Raw genomic sequence first — 11,199 nt, 5'->3', positions numbered from 1 at the left:
CAGTGAAGGAGAGGAAGATAAAAAACTTCCAGAGCCTCCGGAGGCCCAGAGTTCAGCAGACGAGGGCGGAGGCAGGAGCTGGTGGATGATGGATGTTCTCGGGGACTCGGACAAAGATTCCGGTCACGGCTCCAAATCTGGCTCCTCGTGCTGGGACTTCAGCTCCATCTCTTTCCCTGACCTGGGCTCCACCTCCAGGGAGCACTTCCCCAGTGACCTGGCCCCTCCAGACCCTTCTCTGCTGCCCGGGGATTTGAAGGTGGGCTTCTGTGACATTGCCCCCTGGAGGCAGAAAATAAACCTGCGGCAGGTGAAGATGTCAGCCAATGAGCAGAAGAGGGAGAAATACAGGCGGCGGTGGGACGTCAACAAAAACAGAGAGGTTTGTAAAGACTAAAGGTATCGGAGGAGCTGAGGATCAAATTTAATTTATACAGACTTCCTTAAAGGTACGGCGGTGCAGAAACTGGGCGGAGTATCAGGAGCTGATGGCGAGGCGGAAGGGTAAGCGGGAAGGTCGACCAGCGCACCTGTGGAACAGGGAAGTTACTCCGTTACATGACCCGACACAGCCAATCGCCACAGGTGAGATCACATGACCGTGAAGGAGATTTTAATTTAAAAATGTTTTTTACTGTTTTGTGTGATTTGAGTTTTTTTTCCAGGAGAACTGCTGGAAAAAATCAGCGTGATCAAACCGACTCATTTGCTGGAGGGAGCGTCCAGGTATCCACGATTTGTTTTACTCACATGAGCAGAAGGGTTATTTTTAACCCTGCACATCCAGTGCACAGTCGGACGTTTGTACCCCTCAGTAAAGGCAACGTGGGATCTTAGAATTAATGCCAGAGATGTAGGGCTGCTCGATATAACCATATATCGGATGACGATATAAAAACGTCTGTCGTTTGTTTCGTGGTGTCGCAAAATAAACTGTTTACGGCAATATTTGTTCATGGTTTTGATCACTGTAGTGGCTGTATTCATTTCTTAAAGTTCTGTCTTTCTCTTATGTTTAATGTAACCACACTACAGACGGACAAGCACTTGTTTTATGCGTTGTCGTTATTTCCACATAAACCTTTCACAATAAAGCTCAAGATCCTGTTGAGACTTTTCAAAATAAACTGAATCACATGAAAGATGCAGATTATTTACGGATGAGAAGCAAAAAAGAGCCGCCAGGTGCTAAAAAATAAACCTTAGACTCAAACGTAAGAACAGGCTTTTCCCCGCAGCACGCCGTGTCATAAATACTCACAAAGAAAACGGCGCCGTTACAACTTATGTCTAAAAATGATGAAAAACATGACGCGCAGCTGGAAACACTTCACGCAAGTCGAGCTGCCCGAGATTCACAGAATTTACAGAAAAATGTTACATTTTTGTGATTTATATTGTTATCGGACGATAGATGTCTTATATCGGGATATGAGGTTTTGGTCGTATCGCACAGCCCTACAGAGATGCATCAGATCCTACTGAAAATCTCAGATAAGACCTCAAGGTCAACTTTTCTGAAAAACGCCTAAATTTATGCCACTGCTGCAAGTCTGCTTTCTGGTTTTCTGTTTCTGGAGCTGGGACTTCATGTGGGCTTGATTATAAGCTGTGACGAGTGCAGCCTCTGTGTGTTTACTGTGATTAGAAAATGCGAGTGAAAAAAGAAACAGTCATCGCTCACTCGTCTCGCTGGTGTCGCATTTTGCCGTCTTTAATTTACAGACCATAAAGGCCGTGGGCGTTGTGCTGATGCAGTCAGCATCGTTCAGGATGACCTTGTGCTTTGTCCTCTCAGGTTAAAAGATGCGGACGATTGGAGGATTTGTTTCAATGTTTACCAGCCCAACACGGTGGCCGACTTCAAGAAGAGCAACCCGGGGAAACCGTACTCACGCATGTGTGTGTGCAGGTCAGCAATCACATCGCCGCCCGACGGCGTATTTATTCAGGATTAGTTTGTTTAAAGGAAAAACAATAGATGCTTCACTCAAATTAAATGAATGTCCCGGTGGCTGGACATGAACGGAGCCTTTCTCTCGTCCTGCTTGCTGTGATTCTAACCACTAATAGCTGCTTAATTATTCAGAGCTGTGATGAAGCAGCAGAATTTCTCAAGCTGGATCATCAATCGAGTTATTTTAGTGTCTAAAAGTCTTAACTGTGGTTTTAGGCATTTAGACAAAAAATTATAAATATTTATATAAATTTTATTTATATATATATATATATTATACAAAGAAAACACTAATTGTGCAGAAAGCCCTAATCTGTGACGACTTATAAATCAGATGTTTATTAAATCTCTTCCACAGCACAGTATAAGAAAACCGTTGACTCTGTGATACTTAGTAACAAATTACAGTGAAATTCTCACTCTTCACATCCTCAGGCTGTTTTTTCCTGCTTTGTTACTTTTGTGTGTGTGTTTTGGCGAGCGTCTTTGTTTGGAGATGTGTGATGGTTCAAACTTTTTCTGCAGTAACACTCAAAATTCGAAGCTTCTGCAGCAGCAAATCATTCTGCTGTTGGTCTTTCAGCCACGGTTCAATGCAAAATGTATATGTGTATATGTATGTATGTATATGTGTATATGTATGTATGTATATGTGTATATGTATGTATGTATATGTGTATATGTATGATGTATATGTATATATATATGTTATATATGTATATATATATATATTATATAGTGTGATATGTATATATATAGTATATTATATATGTATATTATGTATATATGTATATTATTATTATATAGTATATGTATATATGTATATATATGATATATGATGTAGTATATGTATATGATGTATATATTATATATATATTATATGTAATAGTAGTGTATATGTATTTATATGTATATATATATATATGTATTATATATGTATATATATATATATATTATATATTTATTTATATGATATATATATATATATATATATATTATGGTATATGATATATATATATGTGATTTTATATATATATGTGTATTATAAATATATGATATATGTATATATATATATATGTATATATATATATATGTATATATATATATATATGTATATATATATATATCTATATATATATATATATGTATATATATATATATTATATATATATATATATATATATATATATATATATATATATATATATATATAAATTAGTCAACTATAGCTGGGGCCACTCGGTCATTGATTGATTGCTATTCGCTTTGCAGTGATCTCATATACTGACACCTTTGAATTGATTACCTCTGTGCTGTGTCCCAGTTTCGATGACCCCGTGCCCGACCTGCGAGCCATCAAGCTGCTGGCCTATCAGAGCGGAGATATCCCAGTGGTCATAGCTGTGGTGGACTATGGAGACATATCGTTCTACACCTTCAAAGACTTCCAGCTCCCCACTGATGTTTACCCCTAAGAACCGCCCACCCACCCGGGACTTTTTAATAAACCTCTGTTTGCTGGACTGGCTGCATTTTCTGTGATTTATGGTGGAAAGATGGTTTTAGTAAACAAACAAACAAGAACAAGTGTGTTCTGACAATGTTTGCATACAGTTTGGCTCCAGTTTACATCTAAAGACAATTTTATTGATCATCTTGACTCAGAAGTCCTTTACGATGATGAAAACAAGGGACCAGGAAACTTTGTCCACATTATGGACACCAGCATCCCATCTGGTACCTGCCCACTGGGGCAGGGGTTCTTTTGAGAGCCCCTGGTGGGCACCAAAGGTGGAAGTTTGATCCCTGGCTGGTTAAACTGGCTTCAGGTACAAAGAATTTCACTTAGAGCTAAGTGTTCTGTTAGCCGTGGGTGCTAACAGAATGAATGAGTTTGCAGAAACCAGTGACGGAAATAAACTTCCTCCAGAGGCATGTTGGGACTCTCCTGTAGCGCTGGGGCAAAGGGCTCTGAGTAAAGCTGCTACTCCAGCGCATTAAAAGGACTCCGTTAAGGCTTCATATGACTAGGATCTCCTGGGCGCTTCCAGGTGAGGTTTTTAGGCATGTCCGACTGGGAACAGGCTCTGGAGCAGATCTGAGACTAGGGGTGGGTTTCAATAATCGATTAAAATCGATCTTAGCTTTAATAAAACGTCATTGATTCATTAAAAATCCTGAATCGATTTTTAAATATAAATTCTGCCAGAAACTCAGGTTAAACCTCACAAAACTATTTCAACAACCACCAAACAGCTAAAACGGTAAATGAGAGCAGGTAAACGGGTTCCGCACAAAGACTAAACACAAAGTGCGGATCCGACACGTTTGAATCAGTGGGCCGTCGGCTTTCTCACCCACGTACTCGGCATCGGAGCTGAAAGCCGACAGCTCACGGACCCTGACGCGCCGGCGCCTCCGCGCTTTGCGTTTACGTCCTTTTTGCGCTGATTCTGTTGCTGCAGGTTTCATCTCCAAACAAAACTGACTGAGCCAGCAGCAAAAGAAGATCCAAACTTCACATTTCGCTTCAGATAAACATCGTCATGAATTCTCTTACTTTTGCTGTTTTGTTTCCACCACGATAAAATGACACTTCCTGCAGATCTCTCTCTCTCTCTCTCTGCAGTTTCTCATCTAAAAATCTAAATTTCTGCTTTATTGGCTTGCTTATATTTTATGCCTCCTAACAAGAAAGCCTCATGTCTGCTGTTTGATACCGAAGAAATGTAAACTTTTTTTAAAATAATGCCAAATTGCAAAACAGCTGTGTCTCTAATAAAACCTTTGTACCTTTGCTCTGCGTCACTTCAGCAGCATCAGGCAATGTTCAGATGTTGATTCTTGTTTTTTCCCGTTTTTGTTCTACTGCAGAATATTTTTAAGGTCATCTGCTGTAAAATCCCAGACCAGGCAAATCTCCTTCATGTTTTTCTGTTTTATCCTCAGTTACTTTGACACAAAGGAATCTGCTGTGATGCTCACACCTCAGATGAAGTCTCACGAGTGTCCTTAATGATAAAGGATCAGAATTATAATATTTCTGTCTGAGTCAAAATTTCCACGAATCGAATTGAAATTCTGGATTGAATTGGGAGCATGTGAATCAGAATCGAATCGATTGTAGTGACGATACCCGGCCCTGCCCGAGACCCACGGAGGGATCACGGCTCTTGGCTGGGTCTGCTTCAGTGTCGCCTCTGCCTTGATTCAAGCCTTGTCCCTTGCACACACAGATTTCCTGCCAGAATCTTAGATGACAGTTTTAGATTGAGGAACATCATTTTGAAGTTCCACAATTTGTAGAAGCAGTTTTTTGTTTTTTTTGCAGATTGGTGAACCTCTGCCTCTCCAAGATGCTCTTTTTTTTTTTTTTTGGAGATGAGCTGACTTTTGGCAATCTGTGAAACTACATCTTAGTAACAAAAGCTATTATTTAGCTATTGTCTTGTACAATAAAAATAGTTGTTTATTATTATATTATTATTATTATTATATACTATATTAGTTTTTTCTGTAGCTACAAAAAGAAATCTGGATGCCTCCACGTGCAGCTGCACATGAAAGCTGAGTCTGTGCTGCTCTCTGCTGGTGTGAGCTGACATTTAAATACCTTTGGTTTCAAAATATCACAAATGAGAGATCTCCAAAATCTTCAAATGGATGTTGCTGCTAATGTTTGTCTTATAGTTCAGTGTGATGTTATAGTCGCTGTTAATGTTTTGTTTCTAAGCTTAACATTTCACCCCAGTGTGTTAAAACAAAAATGTAAGAAGTCTTATAAGAGTTTTCTTCTGTGTAGCCGTGCTGAAGCTCAGGAGGAATGCTCCACTGAGAAGATGGAGGAGGATAAATGCAGTGAAGGAGAGGAAGATAAAAAACTTCCAGAGCCTCCGGAGGCCCAGAGTTCAGCAGACGAGGGCGGAGGCAGGAGCTGGTGGATGATGGATGTTCTCGGGGACTCGGACAAAGATTCCGGTCACGGCTCCAAATCTGGCTCCTCGTGCTGGGACTTCAGCTCCATCTCTTTCCCTGACCTGGGCTCCACCTCCAGGGAGCACTTCCCCAGTGACCTGGCCCCTCCAGACCCTTCTCTGCTGCCCAGGGATTTGAAGGTGGGCTTCTGTGACATTGCCCCCTGGAGGCAGAAAATAAACCTGCGGCAGGTGAAGATGTCAGCCAATGAGCAGAAGAGGGAGAAATACAGGCGGCGGTGGGACGTCAACAAAAACAGAGAGGTTTGTAAAGACTAAAGGTATCGGAGGAGCTGAGGATCAAATTTAATTTATACGGACTTCCTTAAAGGTACGGCGGTGCAGAAACTGGGCGGAGTATCAGGAGCTGATGGCGAGGCGGAAGGGTAAGCGGGAAGGTCGACCAGCGCACCTGTGGAACAGGGAAGTTACTCCGTTACATGACCCGACACAGCCAATCGCCACAGGTGAGATCACATGACCGTGAAGGAGATTTTAATTTAAAAATGTTTTTTACTGTTTTGTGTGATTTGAGTTTTTTTTCCAGGAGAACTGCTGGAAAAAATCAGCGTGATCAAACCGACTCATTTGCTGGAGGGAGCGTCCAGGTATCCACGATTTGTTTTACTCACATGAGCAGAAGTGTTATTTTTAACCCTGCACATCCAGTGCACAGTCGGACGTTTGTACCCCTCAGTAAAGGCAACGTGGGATCTTAGAATTAATGCCAGAGATGTAGGGCTGCTCGATATAACCATATATCGGATGACGATATAAAAACGTCTGTCGTTTGTTTCGTGGTGTCGCAAAATAAACTGTTTACGGCAATATTTGTTTCATCGTTTTGATTCACTGTAGTGGCTTATTAATTTCTTAAAGTTCTGTCTTTCTCTTATGATTTAATATAACCACACTACTAGACGGACAAACGCGCTTGTTTTTATGCGTTGTCGTTATTTCCACATAAACCTTTCACAATAAAGCTCAAGATCCTGTTGAGACTTTTCAAAATAAACTGAATCACATGAAAGATGCAGATTATTTACGGATGAGAAGCAAAAAAGAGCCGCCAGGTGCTAAAAAATAAACCTTAGACTCAAACGTTAGAACAGGCTTTTCCCCGCAGCACGCCGTGTCATAAATACTCACAAAGAAAACGGCGCCGTTACAACTTATGTCTAAAAATGATGAAAAACATGACGCGCAGCTGGAAACACTTCACGCAAGTCGAGCTGCCCGAGATTCACAGAATTTACAGAAAAATGTTACATTTTTGTGATTTATATTGTTATCGGACGATAGATGTCTTATATCGGGATATGAGGTTTTGGTCGTATCGCACAGCCCTACAGAGATGCATCAGATCCTACTGAAAATCTCAGATAAGACCTCAAGGTCAACTTTTCTGAAAAACGCCTAAATTTATGCCACTGCTGCAAGTCTGCTTTCTGGTTTTCTGTTTCTGGAGCTGGGACTTCATGTGGGCTTGATTATAAGCTGTGACGAGTGCAGCCTCTGTGTGTTTACTGTGATTAGAAAATGCGAGTGAAAAAAGAAACAGTCATCGCTCACTCGTCTCGCTGGTGTCGCATTTTGCCGTCTTTAATTTACAGACCATAAAGGCCGTGGGCGTTGTGCTGATGCAGTCAGCATCGTTCAGGATGACCTTGTGCTTTGTCCTCTCAGGTTAAAAGATGCGGACGATTGGAGGATTTGTTTCAATGTTTACCAGCCCAACACGGTGGCCGACTTCAAGAAGAGCAACCCGGGGAAACCGTACTCACGCATGTGTGTGTGCAGGTCAGCAATCACATCGCCGCCCGACGGCGTATTTATTCAGGATTAGTTTGTTTAAAGGAAAAACAATAGATGCTTCACTCAAATTAAATGAATGTCCCGGTGGCTGGACATGAACGGAGCCTTTCTCTCGTCCTGCTTGGTGTGATTCTAACCACTAATAGCTGCTTAATTATTCAGAGCTGTGATGAAGCAGCAGAATTTCTCAAGCTGGATCATCAATCGAGTTATTTTAGTGTCTAAAAGTCTATGTGGTTTAGGCATTTTAGACAAAAATTATAAAATATAATTATATAAATATTTATATATTATATATATATATATATATATAATATAATTATTTTTAAAATTATATTATATAAAAATACAACTAATTGTGCAGAAGCCCTAATCTGTGACAGACTTATAAATCAGATGTTTATTAAACTCTTCCACACCACAGTAGAAAATTGCTCTATCTTAGACAATTACATAATCTCATCTTACATCCTCAGGTGTTTTTTCCTGCTTTGTTACTTTTGTGTGTGTGTTTTGGCGAGCGTCTTTGTTTGGAGATGTGTGATGGTTCAAACTTTTTCTGCAGTAACACTCAAAATTCGAAGCTTCTGCAGCAGCAAATCATTCTGCTGTTGGTCTTTCAGCCACGGTTCAATGCAAAATGTATATGTGTATATGTATGTATGTATATGTGTATATGTATGTATGTATATGTGTATATGTATGTATGTATATGTGTATATGTATGTATTATAATGTATATTGTTATTTTTATGTGTATATGTTATGTATAATAATATTAATATTATATATATGTAATATTTAATTAGATTAAGTTTTAATTATATTGTTTTTTTATGTATGTATATAATTTAATTATTTAATATATTTTTTAATATATATATTTATTATAATAGTATAATATAATGTATTTATGTGAATATATATGAAATATTATTAAGAATAAATATATATAATTTAATAATTTTCTATTATATTATAGATTATTATTATAATATTAATAATATATATAATTAGTAACTTGCTGGGGCCATCGGTCTGATTCTTTGCTGAGTGATCTCATATACTGACACCTTTGAATTGATTACCTCTGTGCTGTGTCCCAGTTTCGATGACCCCGTGCCCGACCTGCGAGCCATCAAGCTGCTGGCCTATCAGAGCGGAGATATCCCAGTGGTCATAGCTGTGGTGGACTATGGAGACATATCGTTCTACACCTTCAAAGACTTCCAGCTCCCCACTGATGTTTACCCCTAAGAACCGCCCACCCACCCGGGACTTTTTAATAAACCTCTGTTTGCTGGACTGGCTGCATTTTCTGTGATTTATGGTGGAAAGATGGTTTTAGTAAACAAACAAACAAGAACAAGTGTGTTCTGACAATGTTTGCATACAGTTTGGCTCCAGTTTACATCTAAAGACAATTTTATTGATCATCTTGACTCAGAAGTCCTTTACGATGATGAAAACAAGGGACCAGGAAACTTTGTCCACATTATGGACACCAGCATCCCATCTGGTACCTGCCCACTGGGGCAGGGGTTCTTTTGAGAGCCCCTGGTGGGCACCAAAGGTGGAAGTTTGATCCCTGGCTGGTTAAACTGGCTTCAGGTACAAAGAATTTCACTTAGAGCTAAGTGTTCTGTTAGCCGTGGGTGCTAACAGAATGAATGAGTTTGCAGAAACCAGTGACGGAAATAAACTTCCTCCAGAGGCCTGTTGGGACTCTCCTGTAGCGCTGGGGCAAAGGGCTCTGAGTAAAGCTGCTACTCCAGCGCATTAAAAGGACTCTGTTAAGGCTTCATATGACTAGGATCTCCTGGGCGCTTCCAGGTGAGGTTTTTAGGCATGTCCGACTGGGAACAGGCTCTGGAGCAGATCTGAGACTAGGGGTGGGTTTCAATAATCGATTAAAATCATTCTAACGTGATATCGATTCATTAAAAATCCTGAATCGATTTTTAAATATAATATTCTTGCCCGAAAGCCGATTCAGGTTAAACCTCACAAAACTATTCAACAACCACCAAACAGCTAAAACGGTAAATGAGAGCAGGTAAACGGGTTCCGCACAAAGACTAAACACAAAGTGCGGATCCGACACGTTTGAATCAGTGGGCCGTCGGCTTTCTCACCCACGTACTCGGCATCGGAGCTGAAAGCCGACAGCTCACGGACCCTGACGCGCCGGCGCCTCCGCGCTTTGCGTTTACGTCCTTTTTGCGCTGATTCTGTTGCTGCAGGTTTCATCTCCAAACAAAACTGACTGAGCCAGCAGCAAAAGAAGATCCAAACTTCACATTTCGCTTCAGATAAACATCGTCATGAATTCTCTTACTTTTGCTGTTTTGTTTCCACCACGATAAAATGACACTTCCTGCAGATCTCTCTCTCTCTGCAGTTTCTCATCTAAAAATCTAAATTTCTGCTTTATTGGCTTGCTTATATTTTATGCCTCCTAACAAGAAAGCCTCATGTCTGCTGTTTGATACCGAAGAAATGTAAACTTTTTTTAAAATAATGCCAAATTGCAAAACAGCTGTGTCTCTAATAAAACCTTTGTACCTTTGCTCTGCGTCACTTCAGCAGCATCAGGAATGTTCAGATGTTGATTCTTGTTTTTTGTTTTTTTCTACTGCAGAATATTTTTAAGGTCATCTGCTTAAAACGCCAGGACAGGAAAATCTCCTTCATGTTTTTCTGTTTTATCCTCAGTTACTTTGACACAAAGGAACTGCTGTGATGCTCACACCTCAGATGAAGTCTCACGAGTGTCCTTAACTGATAAAGGATCAGAATTATAATATTTCTGTCTGAGTCAAAATTTCCACGAATCGAATTGAAATTCTGGATTGAATTGGGAGCATGTGAATCAGAATCGAATCGATTGTAGTGACGATACCCGGCCCTGCCCGACACCCACGGAGGGATCACGGCTCTTGGCTGGGTCTGCTTCAGTGTCGCCCCTGCCTTGATTCAAGCCTTGTCCCTTGCACACACAGATTTCCTGCCAGAATCTTAGATGACAGTTTTAGATTGAGGAACATCATTTTGAAGTTCCACAATTTGTAGAAGCAGTTTTTTGTTTTTTTTGCAGATTGGTGAACCTCTGCTCTCCAAGATGCTCTTTTTTTTTTTTTTTAACCCAATCATGTTACTGACCTGCTGCCAGTTAACCAGCTGTTTCTTTTTAATACTGTTTACTTTTTATGCCACATCTCAGTTTTTTCCACACGTTGCTGCCATGAAGTTCAAAATGAGCTGATTCTTTTTTTCTTTTTAATGAACTCGTACATGTTTTCTTTGCTCTGTTGGGAATAAAATATGGGTCTTTGAGATATGCAAATAACGCCATTGTTTTTGTTTCCATTTTACACTTTAATTCAATGTTAATTTTGGATTGACATTAATTTATTACTGTTCTAATTATCTAATTAACATTATCATGTTTAA

The 11,199-nt window shown here is 39.9% G+C and overlaps 1 protein-coding gene across 2 annotated transcripts in view; it reads left to right on the top strand.

Moving 5' to 3' along the window:
* tsen54 (TSEN54 tRNA splicing endonuclease subunit) overlaps positions 1-9,657 on the top strand; it is a 14,247-nt gene extending 4,590 nt beyond the window's left edge. The window contains exons 8-12 of one of the 2 annotated variants that reach the window (XM_042221491.1): positions 5,760-6,195; positions 6,263-6,398; positions 6,479-6,539; positions 7,618-7,731; positions 8,853-9,657. In XM_042221491.1, the coding sequence (XP_042077425.1) occupies positions 5,760-6,195; positions 6,263-6,398; positions 6,479-6,539; positions 7,618-7,731; positions 8,853-9,003 (898 nt within the window). In that variant the 3' untranslated portion in view covers positions 9,004-9,657. Of the gene's footprint in view, positions 1-449; positions 586-665; positions 727-1,798; positions 1,913-3,281; positions 4,519-5,759; positions 6,196-6,262; positions 6,399-6,478; positions 6,540-7,617; positions 7,732-8,852 lie in introns of those variants that run through there. The other variant, XM_042221492.1, reaches the window with a different exon arrangement.
* Positions 9,658-11,199: the final 1,542 nt, after the last annotated feature.

The sequence above is a fragment of the Haplochromis burtoni genome, unplaced genomic scaffold (assembly GCF_018398535.1).
Source record: "Haplochromis burtoni strain Fernald_Lab_line unplaced genomic scaffold, NCSU_Asbu1 Contig_68, whole genome shotgun sequence".
In the NCBI taxonomy this organism is placed as follows: Eukaryota; Metazoa; Chordata; class Actinopteri; order Cichliformes; family Cichlidae; genus Haplochromis; species Haplochromis burtoni.
The sequence above is the reverse complement of the archived record's forward strand: the minus strand, read 5'-3'. Positions and strand labels throughout refer to the sequence as shown.